This window comes from Giraffa tippelskirchi, chromosome 3 (genome assembly GCF_054371585.1).
Source record: "Giraffa tippelskirchi isolate mGirTip1 chromosome 3, T2T-mGirTip1v1.2.pri, whole genome shotgun sequence".
Taxonomy (NCBI): Eukaryota; Metazoa; Chordata; class Mammalia; order Artiodactyla; family Giraffidae; genus Giraffa; species Giraffa tippelskirchi.
Genome location: NC_137277.1, coordinates 123303035 through 123326153, shown reverse-complemented (window position 1 = coordinate 123326153; position 23119 = coordinate 123303035). Strand labels below are relative to the sequence as shown.

Sequence of the window (23119 nt, the reverse complement as noted above, 5' to 3'; positions counted from 1 at the left end):
TACTTCACTCTGTATAATAGGCTCCAGGTTCATCCAGCTCATTAGAATGGACTCAAATATATTCCTTCTTATAGCTGAGTAATATTCCATTGTGTAAATGTACCACAGTTTCCTTATCCATTCATATGCTGATGGACATCTAGGTTGCTTCCATGTCCTAGCTATTGTAAATAGTGTTGCAATAAACATTGGGGTACACGTGTCTCTTTCAATTCTGTTTTCCTCGGTGTGTATGCCCAGCAGTGGGATTGCTGGGTCATATGGCAGTTCAATTCCCAGGTTTTTTTTTCTTCCCTATTTTTTTAAATGAATTAATTATTTTAATTGGAGGCTAATTACTTTACAATATTGTGGTGGTTTTTGCCGTACATTGGCATGAATCAGCCATGGGTATTCCCAGGTTTTTAAGGAGTCTTCACACTGTTCTCCATAGTAGCTATACCAGTTTGCATTCCCACCAACAGGGTAAGAGGGTTCCTTTTTCTACACACCCTCTCCAGCATTTATTGTTTGTAGACTTTTTGATGGCAGCCATTTTGACCAGCGTGACATGATACCTCACTGTGGTTTTAATTTGCATTTCTCTGATAATGAGTGATGTTTAGCACCTTTTCATATGTTTATTAACCATCTGTATGTCTTCTTTGGAGAAATGTCTGTTTAGGTTTTTTGCCCACTTTTTGTTGGGGTTGTTCATTTTTCTGGTATTGAGCTGCATGAGCTGCTTGTATATTTTGGAGATTAATTCTTTGTCAGTTGTTTCATTTGCTAATATTTTCTCCCATTCTGAGGGCTCTCTCTCTTCACCTTGCTTATAGTTTCTTTCATTGTGCAAAAGCTTTTACATTTAATTAGGTCCCACTTGTTTATTTTTGTTTTTATTCCCATTACTCTAGAGGATCTTGCTGTGATTTCTGATGGTGTTGATCTAGACTAGTGCTCAGAGACATATTTGACTAGGTCTTTGCCTTCCCTGGAAACTGGCAATCAAGTTGGGGACATAGACACTGTGCCCTCATCACTGTTTAAGGAGGTAGGAAATAGTAGGTGGGGAGGAAAATGGTCCATGGGCTTGGGGGAGGCAGCTAGAAGAGTAGGAGCGGAGGTGGTGCCATTAGTGATTGGCTTGAGGAAAGTGTGGAAAAGAAGGTACCATCTGAGTGCATCTGAGCCATGAGCTCAGGGTGGAAGAAAGGTTTGACAAGGTTGAGAAATCCTAAGAAGAATGCTAACTGTGGCACAGCTCTTTATAGTTTAAGTCCCTTGTCCACGTCATCTCATGTAACTTTTTTGGACCTCTCTGGAAGGGATGGTGGTTATGACCTGAATAATCTGGGTTCAAATGAGTGAAACCACTTGCCAAAGGGCACAAAGCCGGTAAATGGCCAAACCCAGGATGAAACCCAGGTCTCCTGACTCCCAGTCTCTCACCCTTTTCCCTGTGCCTCCCTTGGGCAGGTTATGATGAGTGCTGGTTTGGTGGCAGATCTTTGGAAATGTGTGAGAGGTGGGGAAAGAGATGTGGACTGAGGGGGAGAGAGGGGGGTATAGAAATCCTGAAAGAGTTTCCAAAGCGATGGGCAAGCGTTAGACCTCGGCTTTGTATTCCCAGTGTATTTTAATTGTTTCTGTTTTCAAACTCTTGCTTCTAAATTAGACACTCTGGCTGTTTTTCGTTTCTAAATATATGTATTTGTGGCATTTTAGATTCAAATGTGTGTGATTAGGCTAATAACTTGTATTTTGCTAACTTCATGTTTTCAGAAAGTGAGGAATGAAGGGAAGAGATTTCAAGAGACATGTGATTTACTTCAAGGAGTGGAAAAGAGTATTTTTAGCTTCCCTCTTAAAAATCGGTCCTTCACTTAAAGACCAGTGGTTAGCCATCATCAAAGGGAACGTTCTCTACTATGCCAAAGTCAGAATCTGTGTGCTCTGACTTCCTCAAAAAACACAGGGTATTATGCCTGTGCCTGGAATTGGGAAGGTTGTTCTTGGTTTGATTGGAGCAGGACAAGGAAAGAGCCTGAGAGAGAGAGAGTCTTGTGTTTTAAATGGCCTGGTTTATCACATGTCAGGTCCCAGCCTTTACAACAAAGATGTGTTGACACTTGCTATTCAGAGGGGAGAGATTATGCACATTATTACCAGCTGACACATCCATCATCATGAAGTCCTGGGTATTAATGCATATGGTGCTGGGCTGAATGCCTTGGAGAGGAAAATTAACAAGCACAGCCCTGACGCAGTAGAGCTTAAGCCTAGAAATTTGAAACTGCAATGGAAGCGAGCCTGAGAAGACCCACCCAGAGATGGGATCTCCTCCATCATGGGCCCAGTACCAAGGACAAAAGACCCGTCTGTGAGTGAAGGATCTGTCCTGTTCCACAGGGAGGCACTGCATCCTCAGCGTCAGTGGGGTGCCTGGTCTCTATCTGGATGAAGCATGGGTGTTCTTTCAGAGGCCTGTGGAGAGTGGGGTGCATGACTGTGCCTGTGTGTCAGATAATATGGTAGGAATTGTTACCCTGTCGTGTAATGATAAGTCATTTGTTTCTGCAGATGCTCCTAGGAGATCATAGGCAGCTTTGCTGTTGCCTTATTTTACAGATAAGAAAACCATGCTTGGGAACTTGCCCAGAGGTCCCACAAGAAGGTAGTTACAGAGCTGGCATAAAAGCCCAGATTGCTTCTATCTTGACCCCACACTGCCTACTAAATTTTACACAAATGTGGATGGGTCCCCAGAAGAGACAGATCACTTCAGATGAGGGTAGGGGCTGGCCTGCCCATGGAAAGGCTGTCCACAGGCAGACAGCAGTCCCCTCCTCTCCTTACTCTGAATAATGACACAAGGCTGGCACAGGTGGCCCACGTCTGCCATCCATTCTGGGAGATGGCGTTTATGCTGAGTGCCAACTGCTGATAAGAGCCCGCAAGCATAAGGATCTTCAAAAAGCCCTCGGTATTTTTGAAGCAGTGTTGTTCATCACCCAATGTGTAAACGGCCCAACAGTGAGAGCCTCCTGGACATGTAATTATGTCTTATTCAGAGCTATCTCCCTCCTGTGCAGGCTTCACAGTCAGGATCTGGGACAGCACCCCTGGCCACATTTGTGACCTGCCTGATCTGTGTGGCTGTCCTAGTCTCCTTAACAGGGTGCTTTTGATTATTCATTAAGGCTTCAAAGAGAAGATACTTCCAAATACTACCACAGAATCAAATCGTTTTATTAATTCTCTGAAAATCAGTGAAACCATAAGCGAGGATTTTTTTTTTCCTAAAGGAAACTTTTTTCAGTCCCAGACTGTGTGTTGCTGTTTGTGTACAATGCAGTGGCCTGGTCTTGTGGTTTTGTTACTCAGAATTAAATTAATAGAGCCCATCTTCCTGTGCCCTACCCCCATCTTCGTAAGGTCCAAGAAGCAGCACACACGTATTCAGTGCAATGTAAATCCTGTCTTTGTGTGTGTGGTTCAGCAACTGGAGCTTTCCTTCTCGTTCAGAGCTGCGAGAGGCTCACAAGACAGTCAGGCCCGTGGGAAACCCTCCCTGTTTAGAATGAAGGGTGCAAGTGGCACTCTCCCATAGATATGCGTCATATGCTACTTTCCCTTCCTGTCTTCCCAACAAAATAGAGCTGTCTCTGTTTATTCCACCTCCCAGATCTCTACATGGTCACTACATTGAAGTGTACCCTTCAGGGCTGCCCCGTGTGATTTTGGAGACAGGTAGTTATCTTTTTTCGCCCCCGTCTGTAATGTGGGAAAGTCAGAAATTGCAGGAAAGCAATTTCCTTTCATCCTGTGTGCATCCAGGTTAGGTGTGTATTCCACCAGTTACCTTGTGTGTGCTTATTCATGTATCCTACTTCATGTGAAGGAAACTTTGAAATTAATAAAAAGCGTTTCTGTATAAACTGTGAGTAAAGTTAGGTGGACAGATGTGGCTACACTGTAACATGACAATATGAAAAGCACCAATCTTGGTAGAGTCAGTGACAGATCCACAGAAGCTGCCACTTGAAAACAGAAAATGTCATGTTGTTATTCGTTACTGAGAGAGACCAACAGAGTTTTTTTTCTGTAAGGAGATCAAACCAGTCAATCCTAAAAGAAATCAACCCTGAATATTCATTGAAAGGGCTGAAGCTGAAGCCGAAACTCCAGTATTTTGGCCACCTATGCAAAGAGGCAACTCATTGGAAAAGACCTTGATTCTGGGAAAGATTGAGGGCAGGAAGAGAAGGAGGTAAGAGAGGATGAGATGGTTAGATAGCATCGCAAACTCAATGGACATGAATTTGAGCAACTCTGGGAGATAGTGAAGGACAGGAAAACTTGGTATCTGCAATCCATGGGATTGCAAAGAGTTGGACACAACTTAGCAACTGAACAACAACAACAAATAGAAAAATACTGTAAGTGATTTAAAAGTATTAATCTATCACTTGTTTTTGCATGGTCATATTTTTATTCTTAATTGACATGATTATATAGATCTTATATACAAAGTTCAGAAAAGAAAATATTCACAGTCTATGTTTCTTTTCTGACCGTTATTACTTTTTATTTCATTTCATGGTTATTACTAAAAATAATCTTTGATCCAGAGGAGAAGGTGTTAACAAACGATCCCCTTCAGGTGTCAAGTGGTCCAGGCATACTGAGGGTTTTCGGCTAGAGACCAGCCTCAGTCTGATTCTTTGGTGGGGAGTGAGTTATTGGAGGGGTGACCCCACCTTGCGGCGAGAGGTCTGCCTTTTGGAACCCTTGACAGCCTCTGGCCTTCTTCAGTGGAGAGCTGCTCTCTAGAGAAAGGGTAGTTGTGAGGTTAATGGTCAGAGCCAAACACTCAGGGATGGTGGGATGGTGAGCTGGTGGGGAAGAGGGACCTGGATGGCCACCAGCAGTCACCACACCTCCTTTCCTTTGCAGACAAATAGGTATCACCCTTGGGAAACCAGAGAGAAAGGTGCTTTAAGTCATAAATTTAAAAATCTTGCAACTTCAGGGCTCAAAGGACCTTCAAACCGTTGGCTCCCTCATTTTAAAACCGAGGAATTTGATGTTACAGTAGATAAAGTAGGTTGTTCAGGCTTCTCTCAGTCATTCCAGAAGAGCTAAGTCGTTCCAGAAGACCTAAGCTTATATCTAGGTGTCCTGCCTCCTAAACACTTCATTCTGAATAGCCTTGCCTGGCCTCACTCAAGACTTTTCATTGGGATGAACTTGAGAAATTCACAGTCCAGACAGAGGGGAGGAAATTCCTGCATGATGTTTGCAGTTGACAGCTGCTGCAGGGTGAGAGTGTCGTTGATGAGGAAGCTTTCCATCCCTGGACTTTTGCAAAGCAAGAGAACATTGAGGGAAAGTAGTTGACCACTTCCTTTTTCTCTTGACTCTGCAACCTGCCACCCACCTTCTCCCTCCATGTGCACTTTCCCAGCTCAGAACTGTTTGGCCTGGTTCCTCTTGCCTTCCTCTGTTCCTGCCATTAGATAAAGGGAGTAAAGAGAGTGATCTTGAGTCTCTGGGCCATGGCCTTGCCGCCAGTGTGTGTGGTGGAGTGACAGTGTGGCCCTTCCTCATCTGTCTATGTCCCCACACACGCACTGGCAATGCCCCTGTGGACTGCTCATGTGGCTCCCTCTGGGCACCAGTCTCTGGTAGCCCACACTGCCTGTGGCCCCTTTTACAGAGGCCTGCTCAGAGGGACCCAGTTGGGCACCCTTCCGTGGGATTCACACCTGCACCAAGAGAAAACAGCGTCTGTTCCTTTGAGAAATTGTGGGAGCTCCCGCTGATGCACACGCGGGCTCTGCTCAGGAATCCTCCTTCCCGGCATCCTCCCGACCTCAGTCTCCATCCATGAGGCATTGTGGTCCTTCAGTCTGGCACTGATCTGTGTGCTTGAGAAACTCCCAGGAGTGCAGTGAAGCTCTGCAAAGTGGTCCCCTCAAGGCCCTTCTCACCTGGTTAGGTAGCAGAGGGAAATGAGCCCATAACTCCCCCAGGACAACCTCCCTTCTTCCCCCTCATGGTGTGGGGATGTGGGCTGGCTGCTCGCTTTGAGGGACGTGGTACCCCTGTTCAATAGCCGGCCTTTGGGGCCTCGGTGTAATTGACAGGGCAAGCCCACATTCATACTGTCACACCTGCCATGCGTGTCCTACCGCTCTGCTAAGGCAGCACCCAGCCACAGCACTCCAAAGCCTTCCCTGGAGACACACAGGATACTCCTTTGTCAGCCGGGTCTCCTTTGCCATCAGACAGCATCTGATTGCCGACGCCGGCCAAAGCCCATCAGGGTAATATCGCCTCCACTTTGTCAGGAGTGGATGCATCTCTCGGGTCAAGTCTATTCCATCCACAAGTCCCTGATCCTGTGGAAATTCCATAAAAAAGGCAGCTTCCGTGTTGCCAGGCAGCCTCTTGGTTTTCTGACCTTCCCTCGTGATAGCTCTCTGCCACCGGCCAGTCTTTCTGTGATTACCGCCTAGATAGACTGATTAGCAGAGCTCCTGAAGGAGCCAGGTGACACATTTAGGCCACAGCGGACGGTCTGTTTTCAACCTTTCAGCCTGTTTTCTGAACACAATCGCATAGCTGGGGGGCTTTGTTTTTCTCGGGCTGGAGCTGAGTGAGGGGTAACATTATCCCTAAGTGACTTCGTCTGCACTGGTGGGGAAACAAGCCAGTTTTACAATTTGAAGACCTCCTGCCTGTCTCAAAGCAGAAAGGAGGTCGTGTCAAAGGGCTTCTTGTTTTCACAAAATGGCTAGCGAGTCCCCAGGGTCCTTTAAAAGGCATTCGTTAAGTAGCAGAAAGCTCCAGTGCAAAGGCAGAGAAATCCCAGGAACCTAAAAGTGCTGTGATCAGGGAAGCAACTAACCCACTGGTTCCCAGAGTACAGTTTGCTGTGGCTGTGGCCAGTGGTGTGAAGGCTCTAACCATTTCCAGTCTCAGCACTTGTTTGTCCCATTGGATGGCTCAGTGTAGTATCTGCACTCTGTTTTACACTAAGAATACATATTTAAACAGCTTTTACATGCATTTCACTATTCCCATTTCTAGCTCAGCACAGTTAGTGGGTGTCTAATAGAACTGGGAGGTGATATTATCCTGTTTATCGATCCATCGGTTTGCAAAAACAGGACTGATGACTCTGTCCGCATTACTCATATATTTAGCCTCAGAAATCTCCCAGTTTCTTTTTTTAAGCTAGAGACCAAATTCTTCACCTGATCAGATAGTAGAGAATAGTAAGTCAGTTCAGTTCAGTTCAGTCACTCAGTCGTGTCTGACTCTTTGCGACCTCATGGACTGCAGCACACCAGGCCTTCCTGTCCATCACCAACTCCCGGAGTTTACTCAAACTCATGTCCATTGAGTCGGTGATGCCATCCAACCATCTCATCCTCTGTCGGCCCCTTTACCTCCCACCTTCAATCTTTCCCAGCATCAGGGTCTTTTCAAATGAGCCAGTTCTTCGCATCAGGTGGCCAAAGTATTGTAAGTGTAATAAGTCAAGGGCTCCTGAAAATTCTTTCTTTTCATTCCGTCCCAAGCTCAAAGGTAGGTACGAGAACCACTCATGTCATACTTTAGGGCAGACTTACATATGACCAGCTATTCACCTGCTGCTCTATGTGAGTTGTAATTTATACCAGGTGAGGTCCAGTCAAGAATAAACATTTAAAATAGATAACCAACAAGGATCTACTGTATACCAAAGGACCTGTGTTCAATATTCTATAATAGTCTGAGTAGGAAAAGAATTTGGAAAATAATAGATATGAAGGTGAAAGAGGAGAGTGAAAAAGTTGGCTTAAAGCTCAACGTTCAGAAAACTAAGATCATGGCATCTGGTCCCATCACTTCATGGGAAATAGATGGGGAAACAGTGGAAACAGTGTCAGACTTTATTTTTTTGGGCTCCAGAATCACTGCTGATGGTGACTGCAGCCATGAAATTAAAAGACGCTTACTCCTTGGAAGGAAGGTTATGGCCAACCTAGTAGCATATTTAAAAGCAGAGACATTACTTTGCCAACAAAAGTCCGTCTAGTCAAGGCTATGGTTTTTCCAGTGATCATGTATGGATGTGAGAGTTGGATGGTGAAGAAAGCTGAGCGCCAAAGAATTGATGCTTTTGAACTGTGGTGTTGGAGAAGACTCTTGAGAGTCTCTTGGACTGCAAGGAGATCCAATCAATCCATCCTAAAAGAGATCAATCCTGGGTGTTCATTGGAAGGTCTGATGTTGAAGCTGAAACTCCAGTACTTTGGCCACCTCATGCGAAGGGTTGACTCATTGGAAAAGACCCTAATGCTGGGTAAGATTGGGGGCAGGAGGAGACGGGGACGACAGAGGATGAGATGGTTGGATGGCACCACCGACTCGATGGACATGGGTTTGGGTAGACTCCGGGAGTTGGTGATGGACAGAGAGGCCTGGCGTGCTGCAATTCATGGGGTTGCAAAGAGTCGGACATGACTGAGCGACTGAACTGAACTGATACATATAAGTATGTGTGTGTGTGTATATATATGTATAAAACTAAATCACTCTGCTGTTTACCTGAAACTAACAAAACATTATAAATCAATTGTACTTCAATATAAATACAAATTAAATAAAAAGATTAAGTATAGAACCACTACAGCCAAAGAAAGCAGATTCCCTTTTAATTACCTGTAGGCTCATAGCTGGACCACTAGCCAGACTGGAAACAAGAGAACAAGGTTCCTCTTATTGTTACTGCCCCTGTAATCATTGAGCACCATCTTGTCTCCCAGAGAGGTAAGGATTTGGAGAGTAGGAGTCAGAGGTGGGTAGGCTTTAAGAATCTTAGCTTCCTGGAGTCTTCAAAAGCCCTAGTGGCCTGAGTGGGACAGAACAAGGACTCCCCGCCTAACCCACACACACTCACCACCTTCACCTTGGGAAGTTACTTGAAATAAATGAGCCAAGGACTTACATTATTTTGTGATGTAAATTGTTTCTGCTTCACTGCTGAAATTCACAGAGATTTGCATTTTAGAACTCGACTTCTAATCTTGGAATAAAAGAATCTTTGCTGAATTTTTGACTCCAGTAACAGGCAGATGAGGTCGTTTTTTTTTTTTTTTTTTTGGTCCCTCTCTCGCTCCCTCCCTTTCTTTGACCTCACAGCTCCTAAGAGAGAACCTCATACTTGATTGCTACGTTAAAAGGAAGATGAATCAACCATGAAATGTATCATTTAAGGTTTGCAGTTCTCTTTTTATTTTATTTTGATTCAAATACACCCTTAGGTAAAGTCACAGACGTTAAGCTTATTGGCTGAGAGCAGGCTTTGATATAGAAGAACTTGGCCCATGAGACAGGGTAGGAAAGTGGGCAGGACCACAGTGGGTGGGAGGAGCCCGGCTGTGCCTGAGACATCTCTTCCCGTAAATGTTTTGTGTTTTCTGCGCCCCCTTAGTCTTCCTCATGCAGCCGCTGTGGGTTTGCCGAGCATCTGCTCTGTGCCACACCTACAGACATGGGACCTACAGTGTCCTTCCCCAACATTCACAGTCCCACTGGGTAGACACCTACAATGACAATGCAGTCCAAAGGGGCCAAGCAGGAAGATATCAAGGGCTTGGAGGAAGTAGCAGTTGACCTCACTTGGGCGAGCCCAGGAAGAGGGGGGAGGAATCCATTCAGGAGAGAAGAAGGAGGGAGGGAAGAAGGGTGTCTTGGGGAAGGCCATGGCAGGTCAGACACAGGTGAGAGAGCAGGAGAGGTTCGGGAACATGGAATAAGTGTAGGTGGACCTTAAGCAAGGGAGGAGAGGGCATGGCCAGAGGTGAGCTGCAGAGCCTGTAGTAACCCAGTTTGTGAAGATCCTTGTGTGTGCAGAGCTGGGGAGGTGGTCTTTCATTGCCATGAGGAGCCTTTGAAAACTTTTATACAGGAGAACTAAATCTTCAATTTTGAAAACTGTTGCACTGGGGAGGGTGGATTGAAGGGCTGGGATCCTAGAAACAGTGTCTTTACCCAGAGCTTCTAGAAAGCAGGGCCTGCAGCAAAGGTTGAAGTATTACTACCTGAAGTAGTACTACTATTCCTGCTTCACCAGGAGCCACGCAGACACTGGGCACTCCCCCTTTAAGGTCTGCAGGGAGGGACTGACTCTTCCTTTGGCATAGCCTGTAGAATAGAGAAAAGAGGCTCCCTCCTGCTTCTTGGTGCACATCACAGGGAACTGGTGTCCCGTACTTCTGGAATGCTGTTCTGGGATGGGGGCCTCCACAACCTAGCCCCCCACCCAACCCTGGTGTAGCTTCTTCCCAGTCTGACAGCAGAGGGCAGCCTTGTTTTTGTGAGCTTGAGCTGAGAAAGAGAAAGAAGAGCAGGCAGTCTGGGGAATCTGAGAGGTCCATAAGGGGCGTCACCAGTCCGACACCGAGCTCCTCTCAGAGACCGTCACAGCAGTCCAGGAAGGAGGGGATGGATGCCAGAGTGAACGGAGGAGGCCAGTGTAGAGAAAGATGTGCAAGATCTTCATTCAGTAGAGTCGACAAGCCCCACCCCCACCTTTCAAGGAGATACATCACAGCAGCAGTCAGTAAGGGCTTCCCTGGTAGCTCAGTTGTTAAAGAACCTGCCTGCAATGCAGGAGACCCCGGTTAGATTCCTGGGTCAGGAAAGGTCCCCCTGGAGAAGGGATAGGCTACCCACTCCAGTATCCTTGGGCTTCCCTGGTGTCACAGACGGTAAAGAATCCACGAGACCTGGGTTCGATCCCTGGGTTGGGAAGATCTCCTGGAGGTGGGCATGGCAACCCACTCCAGTATTCTTGTGTGGAGAATTGCATGGACAGAGGAGCCTTGTGGGACACAGTCCATGGGGTCGTAAAGAGTCAGACACGACTGAGCGACTGAGCACAGCACAGCAGTCGGTAAAGGGCTTCCATGGCTAGTATGGAGCTAGGCATACTCTATGGACTTGAAGTTTCCTAAAGAAAATATGTGATTCATCATTGAATACCAATTCATAAAGTTATGGAATAATCCAATTCCTGTATTTGTCAGGGAAGAAGAGGAAGCTATTACTTTAAAAATGGTTAAAAATCCACGGTGATCAAAATAAGGAACCTGATCACAAGTATAACTATCAGAATTCTTTCTACTGAAACGGCAGAAACCCAGCTCTCCTAGCTTAGGATTGGGAGACTCTCAGCACCCAGGGAGGGGCAGGCATGCACTGGACAGAGATGTCACTGGAACTAGGGACCATGACCCCGCCGGGACATACCCCCTCTCACACTTGGCCTTCTCTGTGAAGGGACTTTCTTCTTCTCTGTCTGGAGCCTGACCTTCATGGGACAGGACCCACACTGACTTCAGCAGCTGGTTTCCTAACTGATTGCTTTGGCTCTAGAGAGCATTGACTCTTCACACCACTCAGCCCTTCCTGGGGAGGATGCCCGCTAGCTCAGCACTCTCTAGGTGCTCTCCATGGACCAACCACCTCTGCGCAGGGCGGCAGAATTATTACACAAAGTGCCACGTGGATGAGGGGAAACAGGGTCCAGGAGAAGGAATATGCATATCTGCCCCGGGGGGCAAGGGTGTTGATGAGGAGAAACGTACATAACGACCCTGCAGCCCAAAGCTCAGAGCACTGCCATTCACCAAAGAACCTTCCTGAAGCCGTAATTCGCCAGCTGGAGAAGAAAAGGACTCCTGATTCTGTGGTTCTGCCTTCTACCTCTCCTCCTGCTAAGGACTCAGGCGAGTGTTGCTTTATTGAATTGTTTTCCCGAAGCTCTCTATTCAACCTCTGAATATCTTCCTACCAGCTCTGCAAACAGAGCTGACTCCAGCTGCAATCACAGCCCCTGAAGACACTGAAAGCCTCGCTCCTTGGCTCCAGTATGTTCTTTCCTTTTCCTTTCCTTGGCATCTTCCCTTCCCCCATCTCCTAATGAGTTTACTGCTGCTGCTGCTTGGTTGCTTCAGTCGTGTCCAACTCTGTGTGACCAAGGACAGGACCATAGCCTGTCAGGTTCCTCTGTCCAAGAAATTCTTCAGGCAAGAAGACTGGAGTGGGTTGCCGTGCCCTCCTCCAGGGATCTTCCTGACCTAAGGATCGAACCCAGGTCTCCTGCATTGCAGGCAGAATTTTTAACCACTGAGCCACCAGGGAAGCCCCCTAATGAGTTTAGGTAGATCTAAATGAGTTTAGGTAGATTGAAATTTTAATCAGTTTGATTGGTTGTTTTTAATGGGAATTTAAATTGAACTGGAGACTGAGAGCTTTAAAGGGCTGCAGGCTGCTTGGTGGGGCATTTTGGAGGCATGTCTCACCCCTGAGACAGGGGTGGTGGCATGCTGCAGTGTGGTGACTCCGTGCAAGCCCCTTCTGACTGCATCTCAGCAAATTTGTAGGTAATAGGGTTTATGAAAGAAAGTGAAAAGTGAAAATGTTAGTCACTCAGTCGTGCCCATCTCTTTGCAACTCCCTGAACTCCTCGGTCCATGGAATTCTCCAGGCAAGAATACTGGGTTGGGTTGCCATGCCCTCCTCCAGGGATCTTCCTGACCCAGGGATTGAACCTGGGACTACTGCATTGCAGGTTGATTCTTTATCATCTGAGCCACCAGGGAAGCCTGATAGGGTTTATGGAGGAGGTAATTTTCTCTGACCTTGTCCTGTTAAGTCAGAGAAGACAACTTTCTAAGGAGTGATACTGACCTAGTGCTTGGATCAACAGGACCCCTAGTTCCGGGGTGTCACCTTGAGCTTGAACCTGGATGTCCAAAATCAGGAGGGGAGAGGTCTGCTGGAAAATATTCTTCCCCCTGCACACACATCACTCCCTACTGTGGACCTTCCTATGGGTGGAGAAAGGGAGGCCAGGACCATGGTTGACTTACAGAGCTTCAGGACCTTCTTTCTTTCTAAACAACTTTTATTTTATATTATTTTTATAGATAAAAAACAATTTTTACTTATAATTGATTTACAATATTGTATTAGCTTCAGGTGTTGGGCAAAGTGATTCAGTTATACATGTACATATATCTGCTCTTTTTCAGATTCTTTTCCCATAGGTTGTTACAGAATATCGAATAGGGTTCCTGGTACCATACAGGATATCCTTGTGAATTAGTGTGTATATGTTAATGCCAGCCTCCTAATTTATCCTTGTTTCTTAAACACAAAAGATAGCATTATCCATTGAAGAGAAAAGAAGATCCTTTGAACCTCTTTATGGAAAGAACTGAGCCCAACAAGGGGGCTTCCCTAATAGCTCAGTTGGTAAAGAATCTGCCTGCAATGCAGGAGACCCCTGTTCGATTCCCAAGTGGGGAAGATCCACTGGAGAAGGAATAGGCTACCTGCTCCAGTATTCTTGGGCTTCCCTTGTGGCTCAGCTGGTAAAGAATTCGCCTGCAATGCAGGAGGCCTAGGTTTGATTCCTCGGTTGAGAAGATCTCCTGGAGAAGTGAAAGGCTACCCACTCCAATATTCTGGCCTGGAGAATTACATGGACTGTATAGTCCATGGGGTTGCAAAGAGTCGGAGACAAGCGACTTGTACAGGTAGAGGAGCCCAGCAAGAGATGTGAGATGGCAATGGTTCCAGCCTCAGTGTCATACAGACTGGTTTCTACTTTTTGTTGATTAGATGCATTTTAATTTTTTTCTTTTAATTGTGAAATATATAAAACATACCCACCACCCAGATGTACAGATGTTGATACTGTGCAATAGTTTTCTTTACCAGAAAAATGATATAGTTCAAATATCGTTAAAGCTCCATCCACCTCCCCAAACCCTCCCTTTTCTTTTCAATAATCAATAGCTGGAAGTTGGTATCTATCATCCCCATGCATATTTTTATAGTTAACTACAAATATCCACGTAAAGTATTGTTGATATGCATACCATTGAATAATACTGCTTTTCATAGTTAAAAAATGGCTTCAAGCCATACAGATTCTTTTGCAATCCATCCCAGGGCTGCTGGACCATGGACAAGTTGCGTCATCTTTTTGAGCCTCAGGCAGGTTGTTAAGATGCTGGTTGTGTTCATCCTAATCCAGTCCAGGTGAGCAAGGATTGCAGCCTGGAAGGGAGGAGACAATTTGATATTACGAAGGCAGAATCAGCAGGACTTTGTCACTAATTTGATGTGTGGAATGACAAGTGTGATTCTGGTAACTGGCTAGCAGATAATGCCAGTCACTGAGATCAGGAGGGGAGGGGGGTGGGAGGGGGGCGGTGTGATGCTGGTCTGGGAAAGTCAGGCACTGGATTCCCTTTCTGACCCATTAAGTTGGAAGTGTCTGTGGCAACACAGATGAGGAGGTTCAAGAGGCAGTTGGATTTTTGGACCCCAAATTCAGACAGTGGTTGGAAGCCTACGGAGATGCCTCTTTGGCCTCCCTGAGCATCAGGTGAGCATTCACTTTGGGAGGGAGGGGCCAGGGTGCTCAGCATGCATGGTTCAAATTCCTTTGCCTGGAATCCATAGCATGGTTCACCCCCGCCTGATTTCTTCACAACTGTAACAAGTGCCAACATGAGATGGAAATCACTTCATTGTCATGTCAACTTGAAAGGTTAGGGTTATGTCTGAAAATTTTTTTTCCCTTCATAACCTGTTGTGAAATTAACAGAATCATCTCTGTAGGGTACTTCTGCTTTCAGATTTTACCATGCTTTCATGTTAATAAGTTCATAGACTTTATTGACCTTGGCAAATAGTTCTTCATATTTGCCTAAACTTACCCCCTGGTGAAACTTCAAGGTGCCACAGCCTTTTCTGGGATGAATGCCAGAGCTCCTGTCTCCCTATGCTCCCTTCCCCAGGGGTTGGTCTGGGAACCCAGTGAGTGCTCTTCTCCATTAGGACCCGAGTGATCTCTCCTTGCTCTGCTTTGTGGCTCACTGTGGACCTGGTCAGGGGCTGTGGGTCCATCCTCACTAGTTAGCAGTTGGTTCTTCACAGGGAAATGTGGTTTTTTGCTTTAATAAAGGAAGGGTGCTTGCCCCCCACCTCATCCCCAACCCAGTCCCATCCCTGTCAAAAGCCTAGCTTGATGTCCTAGCAGACCTCCTTTTAGATGGTAGGAGTCTACCTGCAGTGGCCCAGGTAAAAGTGCTGGGAAGGTGTGTTACTTTAAGGATCCAGAGAGACCTGGGGGTTTAGGGCAGGGAACAGCTGCGGATAGGGTGGTACCCAGAAGCATCTCTGACCCTACTTTTCTCTCTTCTGTCTCCCTGCTTTCTTTTCTCACTCTCTCCTCTCCCCATCTCCATTTGTCCCTCTGCTCTTTCCTTTCTTCCTCATCCCCTCTTCTAACTCTCCCCTTCCCCTCCCTCACTCTGCCTCATCAGTCTCCCCCTCCCCCAACTGTCTCTCTTCCTCCCTCTCTCTTTTCTCGCACACTCCTCCTCCTCTTTCCTTGCTCCTCCTCCTTTCTCCCCTTCACTTCTCTCTCCCTCCTCCACCTCTCCCCTCCCTCCCCACCCCTGCCCTTTCCCTGTCACACTTACAGGAGGAATATCTAGGTCTCAGTCAATCTAGGTCCCTATTATTATCAACTATTCATCTTTCTCTTTGCTCCACTCAGCTCTTACCTATTTCCCTTCCCACTCCCACCCCCCAAAACTGCCAGCTGACTTGTATCTGGTCCATAATTGCCCAGACTCCAACACCACATGACCTTTGTGCTCTAAAGCCCCCTTCCATCTGGCAATCATCTCTCTGTGACTAGGATTCTAAGCCCCCTAGAGAGGGTCCCGACTGGCTCAGCTCATTTTCCTGAGTCTGGTCACTCTGTCCCAGGCTGGCAGGCAGCCTGGGAATAGGTCCCCCTTAGGAAAGACACACCTGGGCCATCAGCAGTGGCAGGGGGTGGGCCAGGGTTACAGAAGCCCCTGCCTACCTGGCAAGGGCTAGGGGAGAGGGGTAGAGCCCCTGAAAAGAAGTGATCAGGTCCCTCTAGCACAAAAACTATGTCATAAGACCCCCTCCTGTTTACTCACACCAGGAAGGTAATCCTAAATTTGGCTCAAGCTGTGAGTGGGAGTCATGGATTTTAAACTGTTCCTAGTCACCTCTGCATGAATGAAAGGGTATACATCTCTCAAGTAATGAATTTAGCATTTTCCGGCCCCACCAAACATGGCATGAAATTAGACTTTCAGCTGGAGTGTTCATTTTATTCATACAGTGGGGTGCAAGGTTGACTTGCTTATTCCCACACAAATTTCTTCGGTGCATAAAATAGAGACTGTGAAGTGTACTGTTATTCCATCATGAAGACTTTGGATGCCTGATTTGAAACATGTATCCCCCGAAGTTGAGTGCTTTGTAATATCCTCATGGAGTGCTAATGCAAAGGCAGACACTGAACAAGGCTCAGGATGCTGGTTTGGTTGGGGGAGCTGCCCCCTCAGGTCAGAGTGAGGGTCCCGCCCCAAGGCTGCTGCTTCTCATCAGGGCCGCTTCGCATCAGGGGCTCAGTGGCCGCTGATGCCACAACCCTAGGTCCTTTGTGGTCCTAAGTCACAAAACTGGCGATTATTACACTTGCCTGGAGTATGTGAAAACAGGCTTCAAATGGGAAAAACCTCGTCCCACTCTCCTACAATTGGAAAACATTACAGACCTTGAATCTTTCAAATGCCCCCCCAAAAAAAAAACCTCAAAGGACAACCCACAGAATCTGGCTTCTGTAACTTAGTCACATAGAAACGTGAAGAGGCAGAGGGAGCCTACTTCCTCCTTGCAGGTGGTTTTGATTTAGAAAGTGTGCCTCAAATTCAGTGCTCACGAGTAACAGATGAGAGGTTCTGTTTTGCTTCTAAGAAAAGTAAGACTACTCGTGAATATCTCAGGACTCATCCGAGTCTACATTTAATCTTTCTTCCACCTTTTGTCTACCTGAATGTTCTCACTATCTCTCCTATCTGCCAAGTCAATCAGTGTATACTGTGGGAAACGCTCATCTCCCCATGATCCGAATTAGGTGGGATCCAGTTCTGACAACATGAGTTAATCATCACTAGAAATATTGGCAAGAGCTGGGGATGTTTGTGTTCCTCAGGGACAGCTTACCATCTCCAGATAAGTATTCCAGTCCAACTGACTGCCTTCTCTGTGCTTTACTTACCCCAAACTTCCTCCCTCATAAGGAAGACAAGCCAAAAGCAAAGTGTTGGATCCCTGGTAATTTACAAGGCAAGAACAGTACTTCAGAGCAATGAGCCCTGAGCCATCATTGGTATTCACTAGTAGGTCACTATATATTTCTTCTTGCAAAGTTATACAGCATCCATGTGACTTTTTTTTTTGCTCTCAAAATCCAGTCAGATTACTCTTAAAAGAAGTTTTATGAGTTGGATTGCCAGATTTGTGCAATCTCCATGTTAAGAACTCCTGTCTTTGTGGCCTCCAGCCATGAGACCAGTTTTTATGAGAATGAAAAGAGAAACGCCTTCTCCTTGTGTCCCCTCTTTAGAATAAGAAGGTCTACTTGGACATCATCCACACATACACGGAAGTACACGCGACTGTTTACGGCTCCAGCACAAAGAACATTCCCAGTTACGTGAAAAACCACGGGATCCTCAGTGGACGAGACTTGCAATTTCTTCTCCGAGAAACCAAGGTGAGTTTTTCATTGTTGTTATAAAAATGCATCCATGATGTTGGGCAGAGGCTTGTTTCTGTTGATGTTGAAAATGGGATCAGCATCTTCCATGCTTTATTTTCACTGGGGTGTTGATCTTCTGGTCATTACTGGGCAGTGATACTTTAAACCTGTTATAGCTTAAAAGGTAGTGAATTGTGGAAGGAGGGTGCTACCATTGAAGGCTTATCTACTGAGGACCTGCTTTGTGAGCCGTTAAGCGAGCAGCTGGAGACACAGTGGCAAGCAGGAAAGGTGAGGGTGTCACCCTTTTTAGAGAGCAGCAACTTTTTCAGCAAGCCTGGAGTGCTTAACTCCGCCACCTCCCCAGTCACCTCTGTTAGTGTTTTATCACATTTACTTGTTCAAAAAGTTTGTACTGGGCACTGGAGAAGTTCAGATAAGGGGAGAGTCTTTGGGGCTCAAGGAGCAGAGGAAGCATCATGAAAGGTGTGAGAGATGAAAGATGGGTGGGGTGTGGATGCACCTGGCATTTGGCACAAACAGGAGTGAGTCAGATTGCAAAGGTGGAGACGATACATTCAGGAGAGTCAAGACACCAACCCAGCGAATCTGTGTCAAGAAATAGTGGAAGATAAAATTTGACAAGGAGCTGAGGGTCTGATTGTCACAGATGTAGAATTCAGTTTATGTGTGTAAATAGATGGGAGAGCCTCTGATTGAGGGCGTTTTTGTGGCATAATAAGCATGGTTTTGACACCATAAGGGCATCCACTTGGCAGTCTCTGTCCTTTCTGGATGCACCCAGTGAAGTTAGGGGACCTGCAAATAGATCATTGTTGGACCTGTAAGGGTTCGCTGGCTCTTTGATGTATTCCTTGTGTTTATTAATAAGCTTTTTTTTTAATCCAACATATTTAGTATTGAAAATATCCAGAATAAATGTGTGTGTGTGTTTATGTACATGTATAAATATATCTTGAAAATCTTTCCCTATCAGAAATTGCTGGGCTAAAGGATATATACCTTTTTAGTTTTAAAGGTTACAACCAAAATGACTCCACGGATATTATATAGTCTGTCAGTGTTCATACTTTTCTCATTTTTTGAGCAAGATAGACTACCTTTTCACATGTTTATAACATAGATTCCTGAATGCTGCCTAAAAATGCTGCACGTTCTTTAGGTAAAATACTATAATCCATTAAAGCCTTATAGTATTGAACACAATAGCGTTGCGGGTATAAGACAGATACATCAGGTTACAGTGAGTTATTTAGATAATAAAAGAGGATTGCAACACATATGAAAATCATCTTTATTAATTAACACATATATGTGAAATTTAGACAAATGGTACAGATGAATCTATCTGGCAGGGCAGGAATGAGATATAGTTGTAGAGAATGGACATGTGAGCATGTTGGATTGGAAGTGGGGATGGGATGATTGGGAGATTGGGATTAACATACATACACTACCATGTGTAAAATAGCTAGTGGGAACCTGCAGTGTAGCAACAAGGAGCTCAGCTCCGTGCTCTGTGATGACCTAGAGAGTGCGGTGGGGTGTGGTGAGGGGTCCAAGAGGAAGAGGGTATACACACCCATATAGCTGATTCACTTTGTTGTACAGCAGAAACTAGCATGACATTGTAAAGCACCTATACCCCAATTTTACAAACAAAATGGTAAAAAAATGAACTCTTCTCTGTGAATTTTACACACATGTCTCAAGCAGCTCCTGCATGTCAGGCATCACACACAGGATACAAGAGCAAAGAAACAAGCATGATCTCTGCCCGAGTGTTTCCTCAGGCCAAGGGAAGCACATTATCAGCAGTGAATTGTTCAGCACCGGTCCCTGCTGGCTGCATTTTCATTTCCAGGATAGAGGACAGAGGCTGGGTGGACGAGCGTCTGTGGCATCACAGCATTTCTGATCCGTGTGTGTGATACATCGATGTGGGAAAGCATATTCACAAATGCTGTCCTGTTTACTTCTCACAAGTAAGCAGAGGTAGGCAGGGCAGGTATTACTGTTAACTTTATTCTAAACAGGAGGAAGGAGAAGGCGATGGCACCCCACTCCAGTACTCTTGCCTGGAAAATCCTATGGAAGGAGGAGCCTGGTAGGCCACAGTCCGTGGGGTCGCTAAGAGTCGGACACGACTGAGCGACTTCACTTTCACTTTTCCCTGTCATGCACTGGAGAAGGAAATGGCAACCCACTCCAGTATTCTTGCCTGGAGAATCCCAGGGACGGTGTAGCCTGGTGGGCTGCTGTCTATGGGGTCGCACAGAGTCAGACACGACTGAAGCAACTTAGCAGCAGCAGCAGCAAACGGGAGGAAACAAGACTATGGAGTTGGGCTTGTCTGCAGTCATTGAGGTCACCCTGGAGATAACCATGACTCAGGATTTTTTTTGGTGACGGGTTAGCAAATGAAAGCTCTGCTAGGCCCTCCATGAACCATCCTAATGAATAAACACATGAACATAAGAACATTCAGTGGATACTCACCAGCTGAAAGAATCTGCATCTCCTTGTGTTTGAACATTGCTACCTCCCAAGTCATGCATGCATGTGGTGCTGTGAATACATTCATTTGATAGTTTTCTCTTCTTGGCCAAAGATCTGGTTTGCTTAAGATTTTATTTCCATACAAGGTTATCTGCAGGCTGATGACGGGGGCCATTCCAGAGTGAAGTGTGTTCATCGGTTTGTACTATTGACTTTGCGTTCACCTTCTGTCTTAGGAGGACATTTGGATGCATTAGAATGTCAGGGCTCTTTGGCGGCAGTGTTTTTGCCTCATTTTACTTTCCCCCACAACAGAATGTGGAAACAGATCAAACTCCTTTAAAAATACATTTGGCAGCACTGGTTCTCCATCATCACTGTCTCACATGCTTATGTTAACCCAGCCACATGAATGTCTTACTCAGCTTTGTAATCTTAAAAGAACCCTTCCTTACTGACCATCCACTTACCCTGTTAGAGAATGGTAAATAGGCCGAAACTGGGGTCCCTGAGATTTGGGAAGGAGCAGAGAGGGGGTCTGGAAGGCCTGGGCTATGATATAAGATATTGCCCAGGAACCAAGGATTACATTGGAATTTTGAGTACAAGGAGCAACTATTTATCCTTGAAAAACTAGTACCTTCAGAGGATGTCACTGATCCCATTTTGTATTGCCTGTTCCTCTGACTAGCATATATGAAAGCTCTCCAAGTAGAGTTACGGCTAAAACAGTTGGTAAATGCGATGAAAATGAGGCAGTGTATCTCTGAGCCTCCCCATATACCCAGAACACAGCAGCAGGCAGTGAAATGAATGAATCTTGGGCTTTGGAATAATGACACTAAAGACTAGTCAGGCTTTGCATTTATAACCCTTTCTGCCTCTAACTCCTTCTTCAGTGTCTCTGAGCAATTTAAAAGCGATTTATTCCAATCCACATCGAAAGTGGAGAACTGGGGATGCAGAGAAGCAAATGCGCGTGGAATGAATGGGACTTGCACACTCCTCAGACTTGTTATGAGAGCGGGAAGTGGGTCGGGTGCCCCTCAAGGTCTAGACACAGATTGAAATGATGGATGCATAATCAGCTTCTGACTCATTATTTTTCTTTGTGAACCATCTTTGAATCTTTGCATCAAGCCAGGAAACCGTCTGCTCAGCAGAATTTTGTCCTGGCATGCCAGGAGGGGCTCAGGTACACGGAGCAGGATGGGATCCATGTCACCTTCATGTCAGGGCTCAAAGAGCTGGGAAATTGTTGAATCTGGAAGGCTCTTCTAATAGGCATATACATGTGGATGAACTCATGATGTATCAGAAGATTGTAGACAAGTCATTCAGGCCAGCAAAATCCAGGAGAGCAATTTAAGCCAGCGGTTAAGGGCTGAGTGGGGTGGCACATTTTAATGTTTAGCTTCAATCCCCATCTCTCTTAATGAGGTTTCTTTCTTTCCTTTCTCAATTTTCACCTCTCCATCCCCACATACTCCCCTTTCAGTCTCACTGGGGAATTTCCTTATGAAATAGGGCATTCACATTCTGCACTGGTTGGAAGAGCATTTGGAGTGAGCCCAAACAGGAACCCTCATTTCTGACAGTAAAAGTCAAGAACATATTGTGGCTGTGCAAAGGCAAAGAAAGTAGCAGCTGCTGCTCCTGCTGTTGCCACGCACCTTTTCTACCCACACGTCTGGCCGTGTCCCTCTCCGGCCCTTGGTAGGGTGTGATGACCCTGTTTCCCTACCAGGTCGGCTCAGCAGCTTAGCTGTGGGGCTCTCCAAGAAGCCTAGACAGGATTGGAAGACAGGCAGTGTGCACTTCTGTCCCTGTTCTAGTCCATCTTTGAGTCTGGCCTCCTCGATCAACTGTGGCTTATCCCACGAGCTTGGATGTGGTTGCACAAGCTCTCTCAAAAACCTGGGGCTCCAGGCAGCCTCTGCCCAGGGACCGGAGATGGGAGAGACCCCTTGTGCAGCTCCATGAGGATTCAAGGGCTCCGCTTGTTCTGTTGGCAGGTGCCTTCTCAGGGCCTGGCTTGTGGCCTTCAGGTAACTGTATAAAGAATGATGCAGGAGACAAAGAGAAGTCCACTGGTCATCTGGGATCTTGGAGCCATGCCCCTAGGAGTGATTTCTTGCTTTTCTCAAGAATTGTGTGCCTAGATCTCAAAGATCTCCCCAGCAGAGGACTTGGTCCTTCTGATACCCAGTGCCTGCCTGTCTCCCTGTGGTGTACCCACATCTCCAGGCCCTGTGAGAGAGCCCAAGAATGAGCTTACTGGTGAAGCAATCCATCTTCTATGTCTGTTTCAAATACTGAAATATTTACCCTCAGGCAGTCAAGCAAGTGACCGGTTGCAAAAGCCATTCTCATTCTAACTGGATGGAGAGTAATTTGTGTACACATGCACGCCCCTTCCATCCTCTCCCCTCCCCTCACACATATGTATGTAAAATGAAGAATGTTTGGACATAGGATTCAATAACCTCTGTGACTTCAAGAACAAAGGTACCTCCTCACACACAAATAGCACACAAAAATTGCTCATCCTCTCCTTACAGAGATGCTTGATTGCTGGAAGATCTGGCAATATTTATTCTTTTGCCCATTTATCTGACAAACGTTAGTGAAGTACAGAATATATTCCAGGACTTGTGCTGGGCCTTCTGGATCTGGGGCTGACTTAGGCAGTTGTGCCTACAGGAGGATACTGCTGTGGCAGAGGAGGCAGACAGGTAAATAGGTGACTTAACTGTGTGAAAAGTACACAGGTAGGAGGAGTAATAATGAAAAAAAAAAAAAAAAATAGTGATCCCAACAGGAAACCTCACTGGGTGGGACCCCTCATATGCAGGGTCAGCCAATCGGTTGTGGAAAATGTTGCCCTGTGATTGGTGACATCAAGGAAGTACCAAGTTGAGCCCACGTGGAGGGCAGGAGCCAGTTGTAACA

General features: G+C 46.0%; 1 protein-coding gene across 7 annotated transcripts in view; it reads left to right on the top strand.

The window, feature by feature from the left end:
- The window catches only part of MGAT5 (alpha-1,6-mannosylglycoprotein 6-beta-N-acetylglucosaminyltransferase), a 386067-nt gene that overhangs the window by 316312 nt on the left and 46636 nt on the right, over positions 1 to 23119 (top strand). For all 7 annotated transcript variants that reach the window (XM_081579245.1, XM_081579247.1, XM_081579244.1 and 4 more), the window contains one exon: positions 17513 to 17662. In XM_081579245.1, the coding sequence (XP_081435371.1) occupies positions 17513 to 17662 (150 nt within the window). The remainder of the gene's footprint in view (positions 1 to 17512; positions 17663 to 23119) is intronic.